Source organism: Hippocampus guttulatus, chromosome 3, assembly GCF_054856545.1.
Source record: "Hippocampus guttulatus isolate MCC_2025c chromosome 3, RoL_Hgut_1.0, whole genome shotgun sequence".
In the NCBI taxonomy this organism is placed as follows: Eukaryota; Metazoa; Chordata; class Actinopteri; order Syngnathiformes; family Syngnathidae; genus Hippocampus; species Hippocampus guttulatus.
In genome coordinates, this window is record NC_141263.1 from 9,254,144 (window position 1) to 9,276,758 (window position 22,615).

The 22,615-nt window shown below is 39.6% G+C and overlaps 2 protein-coding genes across 7 annotated transcripts; one reads left to right on the forward strand and one right to left on the reverse strand.

Annotated features, from left to right (window-relative positions):
* The first annotated feature begins 1,419 nt into the window (after positions 1–1,419).
* On the forward strand, positions 1,420–18,716 carry cfap70 (cilia and flagella associated protein 70). Of its 6 annotated transcripts, none has more exons than XM_086106559.1 (27): positions 1,420–1,513; positions 2,535–2,628; positions 2,905–3,091; positions 4,318–4,413; positions 4,668–4,753; positions 5,553–5,744; positions 6,301–6,483; positions 7,294–7,388; positions 7,816–7,906; positions 8,396–8,533; positions 9,373–9,507; positions 9,801–9,875; positions 9,957–10,048; positions 10,239–10,299; positions 11,635–11,817; positions 11,938–12,069; positions 12,685–12,813; positions 12,974–13,145; positions 13,237–13,326; positions 13,399–13,605; positions 14,208–14,314; positions 14,529–14,666; positions 14,812–14,973; positions 15,092–15,181; positions 16,742–16,843; positions 17,018–17,065; positions 17,176–18,716. In XM_086106559.1, exons 2-27 carry the CDS (start codon positions 2,557–2,559, stop codon positions 17,272–17,274), a joined length of 3,162 nt encoding a protein of 1,053 aa, XP_085962685.1. In that variant the 5' UTR covers positions 1,420–1,513; positions 2,535–2,556; the 3' UTR covers positions 17,275–18,716. The 6 variants fall into 6 exon arrangements, with proteins under 6 accessions (XP_085962685.1, XP_085962687.1, XP_085962689.1 ...); XM_086106560.1 differs by having other exon boundaries at positions 1,442–1,580; XM_086106561.1 differs by having other exon boundaries at positions 1,433–2,628; positions 12,974–13,107; positions 13,211–13,326.
* Positions 18,076–22,261, reverse strand: LOC147207383 (transmembrane protein 138-like). The gene is made up of 5 exons (XM_086106565.1): positions 22,086–22,261; positions 20,399–20,880; positions 20,094–20,265; positions 19,446–19,521; positions 18,076–18,599 (listed from the first exon to the last, which is right to left on the reverse strand). Exons 3-5 carry the CDS (start codon positions 20,217–20,219, stop codon positions 18,487–18,489), a joined length of 315 nt encoding a protein of 104 aa, XP_085962691.1. The 5' UTR covers positions 20,220–20,265; positions 20,399–20,880; positions 22,086–22,261; the 3' UTR covers positions 18,076–18,486.
* Positions 22,262–22,615: the final 354 nt, after the last annotated feature.

The window sequence follows — 22,615 nt, forward strand, 5'->3', positions numbered from 1 at the left end:
TAAGTGCGCCTGCAATTTACAGCTCCCTACAAAACTAGTGGAATGGCAAGCTCAATTTCTTTGTTTCTGTTGTGTACTGAAAATATTTGGGTTTCGGATCAAAAGAGGAATATCAGACGCAAGTTCAGAATTCCAGATTTTATTTCATGGTGTTTACATCAGGATAGAGCACATTTTGTTTGAAGCTCTGCACTTTTCAAGTGAGCAAAAATATTTGCAACTTACATTATTAAGGTGAATAACATTATAATATTCAGAGGTGGGCATCAACAGTACGGTGAGTCCGTCAGTGAGCCGTGTCATTGCCGACAGCCAAACGGCGTCGATAACGGATTTGGGTGTTCTATGATGAAAGTTTCTCCTGATTAGTTGTTATGCTTTTTTTTTTTTTGTAAATTGATAGACAGAATGTTTTTGTTGACTTCAGAATTCATTCTGCTGTGACCATCCAAAAACATTAGGGTGATTTTTTTTCAACCAAAAGAATTATTTTAAAAACCTAATAAACATTCAAAATATGTTGTCCACGAAAGATGGGGGTAGTAAGGGGGTGACACTGGGGCTTAAAATGCCCTATACTAATATTTTTGCGGACTTGGAATGATACGCAGGACAAATATAGAACATCAAGAATATTTTTTGTGAAAAAAATTACAAAATTAGTTTTTGCACTTAATGTTGGTTTCTTGTTCACTAGTTTTGTGCCACCCTTTTAATGCAAGAGTGCCTATTACACAAGAAGAAAACTACAGCATGTTGTTATTTTGTCCTTTGCTTCAAACCCTTTGTTGTTGGGGTCGGGGGAGGATAGTGAATCTTTTTAGATGCAATGTCTTACCAAAAATAGCACGTACTTCAAATGTATGAAGACATTTTGAAACAGCATTTTTGTCATACATCTGGTTGTCCATCACAAATCAATCAGAGAGAAATTGCAGAGAATATTTTTTTTCCATTATGCAATGGGTAGTGAATATACTTGACGGCTCATTTTTAGTTGTCTTTGTGTCCATTTTTGAATATGTACTTTTTACCTCTACTAAAGTAATTGAATCAATACTTTTTACCGTTTTGTTGTGTTTCACAAGTCAGCTTACTTGTGAGTACAGTACCTTTATACCGCCTCTGCCATTATAGCACAAGTGGATTTGTTGAAGTGTTTGCCTTTTGTGGGGGAAATAACATGACATATAACCTCTCTCTCCTGTGGTTGAGAGGAAAGAAATGTCATCTGTGCTGTGTGTTGCACATAGAGCACATTTGACAATAAAGTTGACTTGACCTTGAACTTGATATAGAAGGAAAAAGAAAAGTTCAGCACTACAGCGGAAGCTGTCACCATAGTTACCACTTTGCGGAATGTATCTTTGTGACGTCAGAGTACATTTGGGGAGTGGCGTCACGAGTTAGATTAGTGTGCAAGATTGTGGAGAGGAAACAAAGTGCGAGAGAGGTGTCCTTTAAGGTGCACCAGGCACCCCATAGAGCGAGGCTTTCTTTTTTTGTTTGTTGGGTGAGTTTTTTCTCTACTTTGCGTGGCATTCACAAAAAGTTACGTTTGACGGCATGCCATTTGTTTGGTGAGTTATGATCTTCGTGAATGTTGTTTAATGCCAAGCGCGAGACACTGTAGAAAACATGTAAGAGAGTTTTTATGATAACTTGTGGAAAATACATCCTTCATCCCAACAAAAGCAAGCTGCAACTTCGCCTTGTACGTGAAGCGATGCGGCAATTGCAATGGACAGAAAACATTTGTTGCTATAGGCAACGGCTTCAGGAACGTAAATAAAACGCAGAACCGAAAATGCTGTCCCTTCGTGGTTCGTGGCAAAGAACGAACTAGGACTCTGTAGATGAGGCAGTATACTTTTAGTAAAATTTCGGGAAACTTTCTTCAGCTTTGCTATGTTTATGCATCTGACGTTCTCTAACACTTAGTTTGCGTATTTATGTGTTTCAATTCTTCTTATTATTATGCCGATTGACTAAAACGTGCAATAGTTTGTCTTTGGAACAGGTTAAATAAATAAAAAAACACCTATTTCTTTTGAAAAATGCTCTAAATATTAAATATCGAATGGTATTATGTTAACAACTGTATAGTAGTAGCTTCACATATGATTAAAATCAGGACATCATGAAATACAAAATAATTAAATGAACACTGGGCAGCTCAGTAGACAACTGTTTAGCATATGCGCCTCACAGTCAAGCGGTCCAGGGTTAAAATCTGGGCTCCGGCCTCTCAGTGTAGAGTTTGCATGTTCTCCCTATTCCTGCCTGGGTTTTCTCCCACGTTCCAAAAACACGCAGTGCAGGTTAATTGAACCCTCTAAATTGTCCTTAAGTGTAATTGTGAGCGTGTATGTGTGACTTGCGATTGGCTGGCAACCAGTTTCGGGTGTCTCCTGCCTGCTGCCCAAAGACAGCTGGGATAGGCTCCTGCACGTGAGGATAAGTGGAGTAAATAATGAATGGATGGATCAATGGACACTAACAGTCACACTAATTTCTATAACTGTCATTCTCAGTTCGTTTCACAGTTTGACTTGAATGATGGAGTCTGGTATGGAGTCAGAAAATGTATTTGACATCAAAATAACTATCACTCGTGCAACTAACATGGTGAGTAAAGACGGCTTCACGTTGTCATCAGATCCTGCTTTCTTTAAACAATTAGCCGAGAGGCCATTATTCATGCAATTTTCCATTGATTTGTATCATTTTGAGATTTGTTTCATCATTGTTTCACTAACACTCTACTGACTATCGTGCTATGCATTGTGTCAGCACCCTTGATTTCAGGACAACATTATTACATTTTGTTTTTACAATAACGTTAATTAAGTCTTATTAAATTGGTACTTCCACTCCTAATTCAAAATTACTTCTTTTTGTAAGCATGGAAAAAAGGTTGGAAATATCCAAAGTTTTCTTCGGATGGAGATCAATGGTACGATGTTGGCAGAGTCTGAAAAGCGTACAGTTGATCCTGCAGCCCAATACATTGAGTATGACTTCACCCACAGTTTTCCCTGCTGCAATGCAGTTCTGGCTCTCAGTGACATACCTCATAAACCAGTCGTAGGTACTGTATATTGCTTCATTCCGTTTGTTTTTTTTTACTGAACCAGTGCATGACACACTTAATTAGCTCAAATATTTCTGTTCTGTTCCACTATTACTGTACTTCCCTTCGAGAGTATTGGAGCCAAGTAATTTATTTTTGCTGTGGACTGAAAAGATTTGGATTTAACATAAAAAGATGATGACATAAGAGATCAACATTTTCAATTTTATTTCCAGGTACCCATATTGGCATTTTGATTTGGACACACAATGTAGACAGCCTTATTTAGAAAGGGGCCTAGCAGCCATACAGGAAGGCATTTTTCCGGTTAAAGTATTTTAACAGATGGACTTAAAATTGCCCGAAATGGCTTTCTTGTCATTCATTTTTCCTGCTATAACAGTATTAAGTTTGTGGCCGTCCAACATAACCAAACTTTAGTAATTTTCTTTTGTGATGTTTTTTCCGTGCTTTCACTGAAGCCTCTTTCAGATGTTTTAAGGAATGGCTCCATCCAGTCTACAAAAAAAGTTTGATTGGTTTTAAATCTTGAGACTAATTTGTCCAGTCCAAAACCTTTCACTTCCTGCCCCTGATGAACTCCTTGGTTGGCAGTGTTTTGGGTAATTATCTTACACCAACAAATATCAATGACCGTGCCCCAGAAGAAGACATGCAGGCCCAAGCAACGAAACTACCTGCACTTTTTTCAATGAGCCCATTCATCACTTTGATAAAGCTTCGTCTTTGTTTTGTGTGGTGATTGGGTTTAAACAACGGCTGTTACCTTCTAAGTCAGGGATGTCAAACTCATTTGTGTCGCGGGCCACATTGTAGTTACCGTTATGGGTGTGAAACCATATACCGTAACCCCGGCGGGCCTTGAGTTTGACAACTGTTCTAAGGTTTAAGTATTGTGTAATAAAAGCTAAAATGTTCTTCTCTTCATCATTTGATGATAAACCCAAATGTATACAGCAATAACAGCAAAAAAAAAAAAAAAAAAGAAGCAACACCCCCTCCCCACAACCCCCCCAAAAGAGGAAAATACAACTCTTACTTAATTTTGGAATGGATGGAACAGTTACCATTGTCCTTGGGTTTCTTGAAAGGCGCTTATAAATAAAATGCATTATTATTATTATTATTAGAATTATTCCCATTCAAGTAGTTTTTACAAGAACAATTCAAGTTTGATTGTGAGCAAAATAGTATGTTTGTGTGAATAATTTTGTTACTGTCAGTGACGTTGATAGAGGTTGTTCCAGAGAAGAAAAAAGTGGAGGCAAAGTCAATAGTCCTGGCCCAGGCAGTGATTGATCTGCTGCCTTTGCTGCAAGGTAAATGGATGCTTTTAATATGCTTGTTCATTTTACTGATGATTTTTTTTTAATTGATTCGTGAACTTGATAACAGCCAACATTGATAAGTATGACATTTTGATCTTTTAATTCAAATGGCATCGGGAGATGCTGTACAACTTTCTGAGATACTAAAAGAATGGTATATCAACTAAGTAATATACACAAAGAGTAAAGAGTCTCTTGATTCCTGGAGAATCCTAGGCTGTGTACTAACAACTTTCTGCGGACAGGTCAATGCAGCTTCTCATGCACAGTGGCACTGCATGCAACGAACGCTGCCCCAGAGAAGGGATCCGTCCCACCCCTCATTGCCAAGGTCAGTTAGCTTTGCTAAGAACTGCACTGATCATGGCGAAAAGTGTTTCATTCATTTTGACACGCTGTTGCAGCTAAATAATTTAACCAAAATGATGAGTGTCTATAAACTTAAAACTCCATAAACTTTCCACAACTGTGTTATAATTAATTATAGTTAAATATTATGGTTATTTTATTTCAATTTGTAGTGTGTGTGAGTAAAAATTGAATAGAGTGTGTGGCATGAGTCGATAATTACATTCTTTTTAGTATTAAAAAGGTGCTTCTCAAATGACAAAGTTATGAACCATCAGTGATTTCAGTTCGTTTCCTTTCAGTAACAGAGACTTGTTTTCGCAATTGATGTTTAAAGATCGGATTGCCTATTCCCCACCTGGGGCTGAGTGAAGAAATTATTATTATGATTATTATTGTCATTAGACATAACCCAATGCTGTATTCAGACACAGTGTTTGCTTTGTATTTCATAACACATTGAGATGCCTTCTGTTGCATATCCTAAGAAGAAGTTTGCTGCTTCCTTAATCATCAACTTAAATTTTTACAATGCCATACCACACTACAGCCTGTTTGACATTGATTGGATTTAGTAAAACACAAATTATTGCAAGGAACCCAATGCATATCACCCCCCCCCCCCCCCCCCACACACACACACTACGTTGGTTAAATTCACACCCATCAGACTCTCATCAATTACAAAATGACCTCCTCCGTTTTGGAAGGAAATCACTTTTGCTATTTTTACATTCTAGTGTTGTTTTCACACAATAATCCAAGACATTTTACCCATGCAGCACCCCATTTTGGACGTATGTGTAAGTGCGTCAGCTCCATTACTGACTGAAGAGCAACTTGCAACTTCCAACCTGATGAAGGTGTCTTTGGAGACAGCCTATTCGCTCCCTGACACATTTAATCAAGGTTTTGGGCCAACCGCCCCTCCGTATATATGCACTGCTATAATGGAGGTCCCATATACCGCAGAGGTGAGTGTGACCCTTTGCTTTTTATGTACCCTCTTATCTTACAGTACAGAATAGCCTGGTATGAACCAGAATGACACCCAACAGTGCGCACACCTTCACCGAGGCTCAACACTTAACAGCCCCCCCTCCAAAAAAAAGTGTCTCTCATGACTTGTATCTGTTTGACTAACTCTTCGGTAGCTGGCAGGCTACTTCTTGTATATAGAGGACGATTGAAGCCTTTTTGCTCAGGGAATTGTGAATGGTTTTCTTTAACGGCATAGGGAATCAACCAAAAATAAATAATTCATTGAGAAAAGTATTTGTGCCTACATTTCACAGGTTGTTCCTTGGCTTATGCATTACCTTTGTGCAAAGTTTTGTGAAGTTATGAAATAAACATTTTATTTGAATAACAACAGAACCCTTTGCCTGCGCTTTGTACTTGGCGAAGGTAACAATTCGAATTCTGCTGTTGTATTGCAGTATTAATATTGTCATGAAAAACGGTTCGCAATTTTTCCTGCAACTTACAAAAGTAACTGCTTTGGTGTTCAATTGCTCCTCTGCCTCCCAGAAAGACCAGCTCTTGTTGTTTAGCGAAGGACAGCTGAAGGCCGGGGGCCACAGAGAAGACAATGGCCGACAGAGGAAGAGACCTCATCATGCCCCGCTCGCTCCAGGGAACCACTTCTTGCCTGGGGCCTTTTTCCACACCCAACCCATTGATCAAGAAGATGGCGAGCTTACTGGTTTAGAGGTAATCTACCCCCAAATTCAGGCAATACCGAATATAGTAGATAGTACTATTCACCAGGCTATGCATTCAGTACAGTGGAACCTCTGAAGTCAAACTCCCCACAGTTGCAAGTTTAACCAAGTATGCATCACAGTCAAGACTTAGCCAATCATCATCATGTGTGACATTTCACAATATAATAATAATAATAATACATTTTATTTATAAGCGCCTTTCAAAACACTCAAGGACACAAAACTCCAACAAATCTTGTGAGACTTCAGCTTTCTTAGCAAGTGATTTTTTTTAAATTTGTGTTTTTTGTGGGTAGGGGCCGAAAAATAGAAGGGTGATGATGACCGTTGAACTACAATTAGAATTTACTGTGAAATATGGAAGGGCCTGGCCGACCAGGGCAATAAAAAACAACAACAACAGCAACAACAAAACAGTTGATTAAATAAAGCAAGGCTTTAATTCCAAAAGTGCCTTTGAAACCAACAATGCCAGGCTTCTTCAAAGATTGAATTATGTTTAAATTATACAATGGCTCACTTCTGTTTATGATAGGAATGTTAAAATGCTGCAGGCATATCCACTCAATGCGACAAAAACATGCCAAGCTCAACTGTCAATCAAAAACCGCTACTACGAATGGATGCTATAGACTAGAGCATCATTCTTATGCCTACACACATGGTATATGTCAAAAGATATCAATGATTCATTTGATTATTGACTTAGAATTTAGAGGAGACATTTCAAAGTATAGAGGAGAAGATAATGACTTAAAATAAACCACAAGGCTGAAGGTGTGAATGTCCACTACAGGACCGTGAGTTCCGTAATGAAGCAGAGACCTTACTCAACAGAGTGAGCTGGGACACAGAAATGACCTGTTTTCTGAATGCCGAAGGAGTTACCAGGTCAGCTTCACACAGAACTTTATTTCCCCATCTGAGGGATGATGTGTATAGGTATTGCCAAATTCATTTCTCATTCAATATCTCCCTGTGAATTGTTGAAACTCTCAAAAGTCGCTTATTGAAATTGTTTTACTTTATGCGCTTACTTCACAAGCATCACATTACAAATAACACATTGAAGCAGATAGATGCAAGCATAGGAGACTTATCTTTTGGCTGATCGTTAACCACAGGCAGCAAAATCCAAATGCAAGACTAGTTTGATGAAATGGGCTGTCCCATTATTCTGCGTGTGCCTATGCCATTCAAATCGTATTATATGACATGATGTGTGTGCAAATCGTATTATATGACACGATGTGTGTGCAGTAATAAGGTTGGCATTAAGATGCGAGATGATGTATTGCAATGCTGCCTGTGATTTCAGGCTGCGTCAGAAAATCACAGAGAGCAGATTCTGGCCACTTGAGATCATGAAGTCAACTATTGCCAATGAAAAGTCGGGAGCAGCTTCCAAGGTGGTGAGACTAGGATGGGAACATTTTATGTGTTGTGTGGCTTTAACCAGCTAATGCAGCACCTTGATCGAAGCATAGACCAGCATGGGTGCTCACCAACATAACCTCCTTATGATGGTTTTGTTTTCATGATCAGCAAAACCAGCACGGAAACACAATAAAACCAGCTGATGACACCAAACCAGCATGTTGGTCTTGCTCATGTCACCAGCAAGACCAGCATGCTGGTAGCTGATGACACCAGCATGAAAACAAGCGAGGACTGAAAAGGTTAAACCTTCGGTCACTGATCAACCCGCTCTACCACCTGAGCCACAGTCGGCCAGTAAAACTTTCATGCTTTGTTGCTCTGGTGGGAGCTGGTGATATCAGCAAGACCGGCATGAAAACACAACAAAGCCAGCAGTGAACGCTTGCACCAGTGTGTGCCAGCATTAACCACTGCGTGGCTCTTTTCTGATAATGAATGATACTTTTTTTTCTGTGTAGCAAGCTGAAGAGGACCCACATATCCCCTGCCATGGTGTGGCCTTTATTGATATGGGCCGCTTATTGTATCCAGGAGTTACCCATATCCGAGGAGCATACAGTATTCAACCTTACTCGAGCACTTTATTACTTAACAAGGTACGAGAAGCACACTTTAAAATGTTTCATGAATTAAAATTTTGAATTGAGCTTCCTCTATTCGTGATTCAAGATGTCTTGAATAATATTTCCAGTTCGGCAAACTTTTATTGACATCATTTTTCATTCAATATCTGGTTCTCATTTTTAGTTATTTTTGTTGTTAGTCAATCCAGTTAATGAAATCCCAAGAAAAGAAATATTTACCGGTACTCTCACCCAGAGGAGCATTCAAGCCAGATACACAGTACTCACAGACTTATGACAGTTATGATCAGCTGACTCACCACTCATCACTGTGAACCATTTCTCAACACTAATGTGACCCAATCTGATACTTACCCCCTTCCTGTGTAAATGTTGCATGAGGATATTCTCTCACATCATAAACCAAGGCAGCCTGGTGGTCCAGTGGTTAGCGCATCAACCTCACAGTGCAGAGGTACCGGGTTCAATTCCAGCTCCGGCCGTCCTGTGTGGAGTTTGCATGTTCTCCCCGGGCCTGCGTGGGTTTTCTCCGGGTACTCTGGTTTTCCTCCCACGTTCCAAAAACATGCATGGCAGGCTGATTGAACACTCAAAATTGTCCCTCGGTGTGAGTGTGAGTCTGGATGGTTGTTTGTGTCTGTGTGCCCTGCGATTGGCTGGCAACCGGTTCAGGGTGTCACCCGCCTACTGCCCGAAGACGGCTGGGACAGGCTCCAGCACCCCTCGCAAACCTTGTGAGGATAAAGCAAATCGGAAAATGGATGGATGGATCATAAACCAAAGTACACAGTACTTAAAATACACCTCATATTCTAATGATGTGTTATAAACTTTTTTTCTGTGTTCTGTAGACCAGGCGAAATGTCAGTTTGTTGAAAGAGCAGTTAAAGCCTGGAGGCAACAAAGAACGTTCTGGTACAGCAACAGCTACAAGCTCTGTAAAGACAAACACGGGAAAGGCCAAGGACACCAAGGCACATGTTAAGGTTAGTATGTTTAGGAATTTCATAATTTATTCACATGGTGGGAAGTGATGCCATCTTCCGTGTTTTGTTCTACATAGTAATAGGTACAAAATATACAGTAGTGGCCTACAATAACTATGTGAAAACATAAGGCCTTAGCCTATGATAAAGTATTAGCTCTTTAGATATCATGAGCAGTTGGTTGTGTCCCTCCTCTTTGTTTGATATCTATTAATCTCCATTAGAAGCAACAGGTACATTTTGTGTAGTTTACCGCCAATTTATTTTAATTGGTGTGGTCGATATTGTGCCAGGCGACTGGCAATCAGAGTGGAGTGGCAAGCGTGACTGATTTGAATGGAGCTGATCACATCCCTCCAGACAGGAAAGTAAGCTTGTGCATCTTTTCCAAAAGATGACTCTTGAAATGAACCCTCAACATGACACAATCTCTTATTCATTAATGGCAGGCGTACATAGACTTCAGGACATATGTTATGATTGAAATTACACTGACGAATGCACTAATCCCCAAAACATCTTCCGAAGAGTTGGCAAGAAGGTACTGTAATACACTCCAGATTACAAATCCAGAGTTCTTACCTCAACCATATAATATTTTGCAAAGTTGTTGCAGAATATGAGCAGTAAAATAATTTTGATAGAATACTCTGTATGCTAGATTTTTGCAAGTTAGATACATGATGTTGGGAGAGTGAGTAAAAACATGCATATTTCTGTATCTCCTGCAGAGTGAGAGCACTGATCCCTCCGAGACCTCCATCTTCTGGAGGACCTAACAAAGCTGAACGAGTAAATAACAGACACCATTTATCTGGTCATACGCGATATGGACAAAAAGTATTGGGGAACACCTTTTAAACTGAATTGATACTGAATTTGCAGGTACACTGGGATACAAAGGGGTACACTGATGGATCATCAAGTACAGAAGTCTTGGCTTTTTAACTGCACTGTGCCAACTGAAACGTTTGATAGAGGAGGGTTTATGGCTTTGTTTTGTCATTTCTTGATAAAGGCGCTTACTTCCAGGGATTTTGAATGGACATTTTCAGCTTACCAATACTTTTTGCACAATAGGAAGTGAATGACTTGTTAGGCATGTTAGTCCTGAAACAGTTAATCTTACGGATGGATTTGATCCACACTTCAACGAACCCAACACACTGTACATGTTTTTGGACTGTTTGAGAATGTCTGTACGCAAACACTATTAGTCATCACTCATATCTTCTTTACCTACTAAACTACGGTAGGGCGGGGCAACCTTTGTGCTAAAGAGCCAGCCACATTTCATATTTTAAAATGGACAGATTGTCCACACCATTTGGTGATGGGATCGAAAGTGTATGTAAAATTGTTTAGTCTGATGATAAAAGATTATTATTCTATTTTCACATTTATATTATTTAATTTAATCATAACTAACCAATTAGTTAAGAAAAAGTAAAATATTTGACTCATACCTTTTTCTGTTATTGTTTCCAGTATAGCAATATAATAATTATTTAATGATAAAATGTATATAATTATTTAATGATAAAATAAATAATAATAATATCGATGATGATGGGCGGTTGACTGGTTAGCACGTCGGCCTAACAGTGCAGAGGTGCAGGGTTCAATTCTGGCTCCTGCCATCCTGTGTGGAGTTTGCATGTTCTCCCCGGGCCCGTGTGGGTTTTCTCCGGGTACTCCGGTTTCCTACCACGTTCCAAAAACATGCATGGCAGGTTAATGGAACACTCTAAATTGTCCCTTGGTGTGAGGTTGAGTGCAAATGTTTGTCTATTTGTGCTCTGCGATTGGCTGGCAACCAGTTCAGGGTGCCCCCCGCCTACTGCCCGAAGACAGCTGGGATAGGCTCTAGCATGCCTGCAAACCTCCTGATGATAAGCTGATCAGATAATGGATGGATATTGATGATGATGATGGTAAAGGCATTTTAACTAGACAGTTTCTTTGGGGGTAAAAAACGGCTACATTAATGCAAAAAATATTGCCGTATTCTTGATAATGTACAGCATGTGTTTGGTAGGCAGGAATAGAGTGAGCTATATGTGGCGTGGGGGGCCATACTTTGCCCCAACCCTGTACTAAAGTATTTACACATTTGCTTTCATACAGGCAGTGCTGAATTTTCACAAGCAGGTGGGCAATGTGGTAAAACATATTTTGGAGCAGTATGAGGAGTTGTTTGGAACGCGACTCAAACTGCCCAATGATTGCAATCGAGAGCAAATGATGGCTCAGCTCATGGGAGCTCTTAATGTGTCCGGGAGATATTTTGCCTTCAAAGAGCAAATAAAGGTCCGAATAACTCCATATGTCACCATTTTACTTTCAAAACATAGATGTGTCAGCCAGGTGTGCTGGCGTCTGCACGTTTTATGCAGTGATTGACTGTGTACGTGTGCTTGTTGTGTGCAGCCCACTGTGGTGAGGTTTGTGCGTGACAAGATGCAGCAGACTGACACATTTACTGAGCAACAGGATCTGCATGAATTCGTCAGCAAGCTCTACGTGGACCTGGTGGATGAGATGCATGTTGCTCTCAACAAAGTACATACAAAAACACTTTCCCAACCACATGAACACACCAGGGTTATAATAGTTTGGAATCATTAGAATTAGTTTTTATTTTGTTTTGACTTGGGAAAAATATCAGTTTGAATTAGTTTTTAGAGTAGGCTTGTTTGTTTTAATTAGTTTTTATTTTCTAAAATGCTTCATTTCAGTTTAGTTTGTATTCAGTGTTTGTCGAGTGCGAGAATAATAAGAAAAAAGGTCACTCAGTATCATGTGACATAGTAAACTACAATTCCCAAACGACTGTGCAACCTTCCTTCTTTTGTACAGTCATACAGCAATACTAAAATAAATACGGTACATCTAAATTAACTCTGAAGGCTCATAGATGACATTCATTGACAAAGAAGCAAACTAAAACTTGCTTTGATTATAGTCTTCCAAATGTAAGATGTAGTTTTTGTTTTCATTTTTTGAAAAATAATTTTCATTTTTTATTTAGTTTACAACAGTGGTAACGCAATTTTAGTTGTAATTTTTTTTCCCGTTAGTTTTCGTTAAGTATAATAACGTTGGCACATGCAACACACATGCATTTGCACACATACACAGATGATTTTATAACTACTTTAATCCTTTCCCTACTAGATTTATTCAAATGGAAATGAGGACGACTCTCCTGAGGAGATCCATTTGAGTACCTCTCATCTGAGTCACTTTGCCCGAGAGGCTCAGCTCATTGGGGATTATCAACAAGCTGTTCGCTACTACCAAGAGGTGCAACTACACTTTAAATAAAACTCAACTCTAATTTAGAACCTCTTGCTCAAATGCATGGTCACTTCAGATTCCAAAGTATTTTGCCCTTCTGAACAATAGTGCTGATGACTGAAGCAAGCCAAAAATGTCTATAAATGGTGTTTCTAATTTTCTGCAGCTCGTTGTTAGGCATCCCCGTGATCCCTCTTACAAGTTTGAGTGGGGAAACCTCTACATGCAGACCGGAGATTACATGAAGGCGAAAATGTGTTTCCATGATGCTGTTGCCGTCCAGCAATCCCACCAGCCCAGGTCAGAGCGAGGCCGTCATGGTTTCATGTTGAATGCAGGTATTCAAATGTGTGTGCTAAAGATAGGACCGCTAACTCAGAACCTGTTTGTTTATGTCATTTAGTCTGATGATGTGTGGTGTGCTGGCAGCCTTGTTTAATGATTTTGAGCAGGCTGAGACTTTCTTGGAACGAGCAACCAGCATAGAGCCTCTAAGTTTGATAGCCTGGACTTTGCTGGGTAGGTCTAAGCCCTGAAACTGGGGAGATGCATGCAGAAGGAAGTCTCATTCTGTTCTCATTTGCTTTCCAGGTTTGGTCCAGGACACCCAGAATAAATCCATCCTCGCTGAGAGGGCTTTCCTAGAGGCCAAAAGCCTCCTGAAAGCAAAAGAAGCAAGCAATCAGATACAAAAGACGGAAGAGTCGGATGTAGATGAGGAAAGTGAAAAGCAGAAGGGCCAGGAAGAAGACAAGACCATTCCACCGACAAGCCACTCTCCTAATATGAAGCATAGTGGTAGGAATCTAATGGCACATGGACGGTTTCTATTTTAACACTTTCAGGAACAGTGGTTACTACAGTGGACAGCCTATCAGATTACCAGGTTATCAGTTATCATTGTTGGTGTATGAAAGGGTGAATAGTTTCCCGATATTCGTGCTTTTGTAATTTCTGATGTACGGCACTTTCATACAACACAGTATTGTATTATATTTACATTTAGGTTGCTTTAGAAAGCGGCCAAAATAAAAAAGCAGTGCATTACTTAAAAATAAAATATACACCCTGAGCAGATGTACATTTTGAAAAAAAAAAGCCCCTATTAAGTTACACTTAATTGAGTACCGGTAAATAATTTTCAAGATACAGTACTTGAAACTCCAATTAAAAAAAATAGAAAGATAGATAGATAGATAGATAGATAGATAGATAGATAGATAGATAGATAGATAGATAGATAGATAGATAGATAGATAGATAGATAGATAGATAAACATAAGACATTAATATCGGGTTGCTTACTATTCATCTGTCTTTTAACTTTTCTGTAAACCTGAAAAGATTTGAGCGGTAGCGAGGCACCATTCTCTCTACAATGGCCGTTTTCTTTCTCCCAGACACTGAGAATGGTGACACCGTGCAGAGTGAGCTGAAAGAAAAAGTCATCTCCAAATCCATTTACACCGAGACCCTTGAATTTCTGTTGCACAATTATGCCCTGGAGGTAAAGAAGCACACAGCAGTTCTTTTGTCAAGACTCACACTGATCAAATATAGATGAAAACAAATTGAAGAATTGACTTTTATTGTAATGTTGTAACCCCGTGGGCAAAATGTTAAGTGATCTCTCTTCAACATATGAACACAAAAACCTGGGGAAAGTCACAGATCCATTTGTAACATCTACAGTTAGTCTGGCACCTTCTCTCTATTCTCAGATGGCAGAGCGGGCCCTTTCCAAGGAACTGTCTTCAAAGGGCAATCACAATTTTCATCTGGCTTGTGTCCAGTTGCTCAGAGCTGAGTATTGCAATGCCATTGTCACCCTCAGAGAGGCGCTGCTTGGGGTAGAGCAGGTAGGGACCCCTGCTGGTGTCATTCAAACACACCTTTTGGAATTATAATCGCTCGTGATTTATTCAGACTATGTCACATTTTCCCACGTACGTTTGTGACATTGTGTTGGCTGAAGCATGTTTTTTTTTTTCACTCTGCGAGCAGGTTGCAGATATGTGGGCTCTGGATGGTCACTGTCACTACCTCTGTGGTTCATTTGCCGAGGCCCAGGGGAGTTATGAACGGAGCCTCGACTTCCCAGAGCAGCCATTAGACACACACCTTGTGCTTCTACGCCTGGGATCCATCTATCTACAGGAGAGAAAGGTTAGGCATAATACCGGTATATGCCAGGCATTGCATGGCTCATTGCTGAAAGATTGTGACAGTTGGTTTGATGTCACGGATTCAAATCGTCATTGCCCTTTTTTGTTGCTCTCTTTAGTTTGAGCAAGCTAAAATGACTTACCTGCAAGCCTGTGAGAAATCTCCCTCCTGCCTCACCTGGTTGGGCCTGGGTATCTCCTGTTACCGGGTAAAAAGCCATCTCCAGTCTTACTAATATTTAGTGACGCTAAAAATTACGTATGGTATTACAAACTATATTATTTTCTCTCTGATTATTATCTGTCAGGGAAAACTAACCACGTCCTCAAATTTTGCAATATTGCGTGCTGTTGGGAGAATTGTGTACACCATTTTGCAAAAAGTTATTGTTGTACAAAATCCGCACTGCAATTAATTTCTAAGCTTGTGTGCTTCTATGCATAAGATCAAATTGCTCTCATAAGAGTTCGTGATTAGAAAGATAAATACAGATGCAGAGAATGGATGGAAGAAAATCACTTGCTTTCCTGTCTGACAAATGTTTCTTTGGTATACAAAAAAAAAAAATATATATATATATATATATATATTCTAAACTTTGATTTACAAAAATGAATTAATTTAAAACAGTAATCCTCATTTTTCGCGGTTAATTGGTACTGAACACCACCGCGAAAAATGGAAAACCGTGAAAGAGGATTTGAATGCCTCGGAGTTTTCGTGTATGTGGATGTAATGTTTGCAAACAGTTAAATGTGAACCAGGATTTCACGGTTCCACAGTATGTTAGCACTATGTTAGCACTCTCTGTTGGTGAAGGTCTGAGACTACAAGCAGTTGACCACAGACCAGTTATGTCCTTGTCTGTTTGATTATTGATGTTGTTGCAAGCAACAAATATCACAGTCACAGATACCAGCATGTATAAAATATGTAAAGCGTATTTATGCTTAACATATTTGAGACAAAAATTACAACAGCACACGTATTTACTTAAATCTTTAATTATAAAACCTTATACAGTAATTAACATTGATCAACATTGCCTTCTTAGAGAGGCGAAAAGGATTGTGTTGGTGGCATGGAAGGCGCCTCTCACTTGACATTTTGCTGGAGGCACTGACGCAACTCCTCGCCGCCGCCGTTGAACCAACGTGACCCTATTGATGCTGTCATCTCCAACGAGCGGGTTTACGCATTCGGTGGAGGCAAGCGCTTGGAGCGCATCTTAACTAATCAAAAAAAGTTATCGCTTAAACAAAAAAAGTTATCGAGGACACAATATATACATTATATTAGACACAATATATACAGGACACATACAGTATGCGAGGCAGTCAATAGACTGTTGATGATGCGTGGCCAGTCAGCACACAGGATAAATCCACTTGTGCTGTCATTCGTCGATGTTGCGCCCGGACAAATTCACGCCCCTTGTTTGAATGGGCATGTTCAAAGCTTCTGAGTCACATCTTCTCATTGTTTGGCATGCATGCTTCTCTCTCACCGCATCACCGCGAAACGTTACGCCTTTCTGCAATATGGTTGCCGATATGGCTGCATTTTAAAATAAAAATATGATTGGAAAAAAAAACGTGAAACACTGAAGCCGCAAAACTTGAAGCGCGAGGTGGCGAGGGATCACTGTTGTCCAGATTTTCATTGTGAAGCTGTATAGAATTGTATTTATTTATTTATTTTCCTTTGATGTTCATGAGGAAAAAGGAAGACTGTGTTAAAAGTGTCTTGACGTGTCTTGAGTCTATAGCTGGATGAACTTTGGATAGCTGAAGAGGCTTTGACAGAGGCCAACCATTTGAACAACCAGAACGCCGAGGTGTGGGCCTACTTGGCGCTGATTTGCCTCAGGGTGAGTGGAAATGATGCTATGTCTGGTGTTGGTTTCCTGTGACATTTGTTTTTTCAAGTTAAAAGACCTCAGGTTTACCCTCAGATCAGAGAACATATGCACTTCTATCACCTCTCTGAACTTGGGAAATTTCCTTTTCACGGCCACAATACTCGTGTGATGTTGTAATTTCAGTTTGACAGACAAGAGGAAGCGACACTGTTCTACAAATACGCTATCAGGGTGAGTTAGACTCCTCTGTGTCTCTTCTTGAAAGATGTGTTTGTGCATTTCTTTTTACAGCCCAAATCTGACTATTTTCTTGGTGATCTTTATATTTTCTCGGTTAACAGTTCAACTTGGAGAACACGTCACTTCACAAGGAGGTGAAAGAGCTGCAGGATCAGGCCCAAACTCGTCCCCTGGCGTCATGCTTTGAACCAGACTCTTAACACAGAGGTTTCAATCTTGGGAGCAAACACAAAAAAACCCCAGTGTCCATGATATGGAAGTTACCGTACATTTTTTTCGGCTACAGTGAACTGTTGTAAAACTATGTACTGTTTATCTAAGTGGAATTATCAGATTTTTGTTGTTAAAATAGACTCTTTTCTACTCGAAGATGTCCTTAGCATCTGAGATGGTGAAAAAAAAGGATGGAAAGCAGACGAAATGTGACCCCTTAAATTTTAATCACCAGCGCCATAAAACAGAGATTCTCCCTCACATACAACAGGCGATCCCTGACAGTTTTTTCAGATCCTCTTAAATGATGGAAGGCTTAAACGACTTGGCATTGATTTAAGGGTGACAGTTCATAAATCTGCAGGAGTTGAACGTCTTATTTCACTGCAACCGAATAACATTCTCTGCAGTGTTTATCGAGCGGGTCCCATTTACTGGCCACATTCTTCTCATAGAAGCCACATAAAGAGGAATACTTGAATTGTTAGCCATGAGAACAAACATTTTGCGCACAACGCTCAGTGATGTATGTCATTACAGTGTGTTGTGAAGATGATTTAATAAGATAAGCAAATGGTAATTAGTTGAGAGCTGACAAAAATATTTTCAATGATAGAAATTCTAAATAATGATAGAATGGTTGTGTCAAGGCTTGCAGTTATGTTGGAGAGCATCACTGTGGGAGTTCACACACAATTTTAAAAAGGGCTATGGAACTCATATTGCTCAAAACAATCCAGGTTGAAGCCAAACCTTAACTCCGATGAGTGTTCAATAAGCGACCGACATCAAAATAAAACAGTTTAATATCGTATAACAAACACAACAACATACATGTTATGATTTGTATGTTTATAAAACCAATGGAAATACATGCAGTCTTTAAAAGTATGCGACAAAAAAAAAAAGACATGAGACTAAACTTGTTGAGAAGTCCCAACGTGGCATTCAAATTTTAAAACAAAATAAGACTTAAAATATATGGACACATTTTGGCACATTGAAATAACATTTTTCACTCTCATAATTCCTGTGGTGTGTGGCAAGTTCAGTCCGGCTCAGTATGGCAGAGGATATGCTATTCTTGCAAAATAAAATGCAGCAGCTTTTGAGGAACAAAGCCCATTTACCACATGCTACTGATCTTACGGATTTTGAGAGAGTCTTGTGTCTTTTGTGTTTGGAGGTAGGGGTGGGGGTCACTGCCTGACCTGTGCAAAGACCTCTCGCAGCCACGCTGAATCCTCATACAGGCGAGGGTCACCCAAACACTCCGAGGTCCTCTTGTAGAAGTAGTAGTACAACACAGATGCTGTCAAGACATTTGAAAACATAACAATCGGGGAAATACATTTCTTAAACACACTATGATGTAAAGTATCTCTGGTGGGGGGGGGATAAATTGACAATAAAGTTGTATCCAATCCAATCCAAAACAAAATCTCATTTTGTCATCAACGCGAATACTGAGAGTTACTGTTTTTTGTATATCAGCTTTTCACTCCAATGCTTTGCCACAAATTAGGTGGCACTTTTTACCATGACCGCTAGAGACACATTACAAATATTTTGAAATATTGTTTTTATACTTTTATCATTAAAATTCATGGCCCTTCCAGAGAGTTGATGTACAGTTTTGATTTGGAAAAGAACGTTTTCAAAACATGAGTTGGGTTTTACTCATTTATGTGGGCAGTAAATAACCTGACGTTAAAGCGCTCGGCCCACAGAACAGAGTGCAGATAAAACCAAGATGCAAGGGTATGATATGTTTTGGGCAGGATCAAATGGAAAGAACAATGACTGCATTAGTTCATTTACTGATCCACGTATTACATTACTTGCACGTGTAAATCCAAATTACATGAAAAGGGTCACTGCATGAACCTGTTCATATCAAGAAAAACTGCACACAACGTTGGTGATGCCCAAGTTTGCTATCTCTGGCCTTCAGTGAACATGAATACAAGATGAATCATGCGGAGAAAGACACGACGTCTTAAAATTGGCTTAGTAACCTTGGAATACCAGCCGTATATTTGTTTCACGTTAATGCTTAGAATCAGCTATACGTGCTGAACAAACAGCATTGAAAGGTGTCGTTACGTGATGAGGTGTCTCACTTTGGTTGAAATATGAGGGACATTGGCATTCTTACCAGCTCTTTGGAACACAAATAACACTTGAAGGCCATCTGTCCAAATAAACCGTTTGGTGTTTAGCCATCGCAGATTCTGAAAATATGGAGAAAACATCACTCTTGACTTTGCTCTCAAGCATTGCTTTTAATCACACAATACAAAGACCAGATGTGGAATGAGCAGATAGTCGGAGTCACTGAAACATTTTGAATGCTAACGTTGTTTTGCATTCAAACGCAAGGCTTGATGAATACAACAAAGTGGTTGAAACCAATTTATAGTTTGGCAGATGCTGATCAGATTGAATGCCGATGCAAGGTTTGGACTAAATTACATGTGAATACATGATTGCTGTTGTGGCCAAACAACTTGCATTTTTCTGGTTTTGAGGTTTACAGACAACATTCATAGGTGGCTTAGTCTCAAGCCTGTTCAAGAAAAAAACACATTGTCTGGTCTCCAATGGTAACCGATGCAATACAGCAAAGTTGATGAACTCATATTAACCCAAACCCTGTGTCACAAACTGTGCCTTCCCTTAGGTACAATCTTTTCACTGCACTTTTAGAATAGAGCGCGAAAGCATTTTTTAATTGGTAGGCCTACTGGTTTGAAAGTTCATGTTAGCAGTATCATATTTTTGCAAAATACCTGCTCCCACTCACCATGAGCCAGGAATGGAGTATTACACTGAAGGTCAAATAGAGTGCAGAAAGCATTAGCAAAGCTCTAAATCTCTCCAACAATATGGCTACCAGGCCGACCTGGAACACGTAGGTGTTAAACAGCATCAAGAGAATGATGATGAGGTTGAACAAGATGGCAATGTCCTGAATTCTATAAATGAAAGACAAGGAAAGAAGGGAGTAGATATTTTATAACATGGAAGGGCTTTGTCATTATCAGATGGGTACAACAATTTTCGTTCTGGAATCATCTCTAGCGTGTTTCACTGCACTGTTGGACTTACACAAAAAGTACCAGTTGGACAGCTTGTACATCTCGAAGTAGCTCACTGAATGAGTTGACAAACAGGTCGAAGGAGAGCAGGCTGAGCTGAATAAGCAACACCAATGAGTAGTTGCTGGGTTGGAGCTTCTCCGTTCCACAGGCTGGGCGCCCGGGCGGATTCTGATTCCACAATGGATCCAAGGCTGCACTGATCTCTATGTACAAACAACAATCTGTAATCGGACCTCGTGGTGGTTTGAGAGGCGCATTGAGACCTTCCCTTGGTTGGTAATGGGGTCACTTTGTTGGATGAACTGTCTGGAATAGACTGCTGACATGTCAAGGATGACACTGGGAGTATCGCATCAGTTCAGGCGGTGTGGTGGTGGTGGTGAAGCCTCCAGTAATGGCAAACTTCTACTAGTTTTCATTTTTTATTTGTATTTTTTTAATAATTCTTCATATAGAACGTGGAGAGACATCTGCAGCCAAATGCGGGTCCTGTGCAAAATGACACATGGGAGACACATTTGTATTCTACTTGTGAGTGTCATGCTGCAAATCATATTTACTGCATAGTGCAAATGTCATTCTCTTACAGATTTGCATTTATTCATGAGCTGTCCTGAATTTGATTGGAAAATTCACACGCGGACACGCACGCACAGATTGAGTCTGTGTCCTTCCAAACTGTCACACAGGAAAGAGGGAGAGAGAAAGATGACTGTTTCTGGCTACATTAGTCGATAATCAAGACTTTTTTTTTCTTTTCTGATTGATATAAAAATGATTTATTAGATATAAACACATAACGGGGTAGGACTAGATACGTTTTTTACTTCTTCCTACTCCCTTGAACATAATAACTGTTGAATGAAGATTGATTTCTTTCTTTTTACTTTTTTTATCTACCTTATTTTCTGTCAAATTATTACTGTATATATGTTTTATGTTCAATAAACAAACAAACAAACAAACTTTCAATAAAGGACCCAGTACTGGGTGAAAAATGTGTCTGTGTGGGGGGTTTGATGACATTTCATGACGTCTGTCAATACAATCTGAATACATCAACTGCTAAGTCAGATGCGGTTGACGGCGATAAATTAGAGGCCGAAATACAACTTTCTAATCATGTCGTGTGAAGGACCCAACATTTCTTTGAAAGATATCTGCTGATTTATGTTCTGTCAGCTTCTTTGCAAAACGAACAGCAACATTAATAAACTGTTTAGTATGATCTTGCGTGACCTTACATCTGGACCTAATCTTGACCAGAACACATTTACAGCAGTTTATAAACAAGAATAATAAAAGGTCTTTAACTAAAGCATCACGCAAATGTGCAAAGCAATTTCAAAGAAAAGTGAGCTTTAAATTTTGAAGACATTTCAAAAGACCTATTTTGTTTGAACATATTCCATGCAGTCTTGCGATTGCGCTTTCCTTTTGTTGACAGCTGATGTTTGTAAAAATGTGATTGCTTTAATGTCTGATAGATCCAACCGAAATAAAATACCTCTAATACACATAGCTACATATGAGTCATATTCCACTAAAAGCCCCACTGACAATTAAACTGAAAGACACGAGCAGATGGATGAATGAAAATTGTTTATCTGAATGCATTCGTCGAACGCTCCCTTGTACGAAGATTTTAAATATTCCATAAAGAAAAGATAACACATGAGTATAGATGTACTTACATCCGTTAAAAGAATAACAGTCCCAATTCATCACCATCTGCCATCTGAAAAAACAGGTCCACTTTTCACTGTAGTTGCTGCCTCTGGGATCATATGTGAGGTCTTATGCATACGTTTCTCAGACCTCTCTGTATCCTCTGAGCCAGGATGAATGCATGACAGTCTCCCAACCGACACCTGGTGTATCCTCTTTTCGACCTATGAGGCCCATCCAGGAAATGTATTAATAGCTTGGCACAGCCATAACAGGTGTGCGGGAGATTAGGCCTCCTCTTCAACACAGAACAACAACCTAGAGACCAAATAGTGACTAATGGAGAAGAACAGAGGTTAGCGGTATGCATGTCCATAAACAATTTGATGAAAAATATGACTACAGGAAGTGAGGAAGGGCCCTGCAGATAAAAGGGGTAGAAATGCTCAATTTTAAATGTGACAACACTTAAATTTATTCATAACGTCATCCAGTTTATCCTTAATCTCATCATTTTTTTCTAACTGGTGTGTGTGTGTGTGTGTGTGTCAGCACA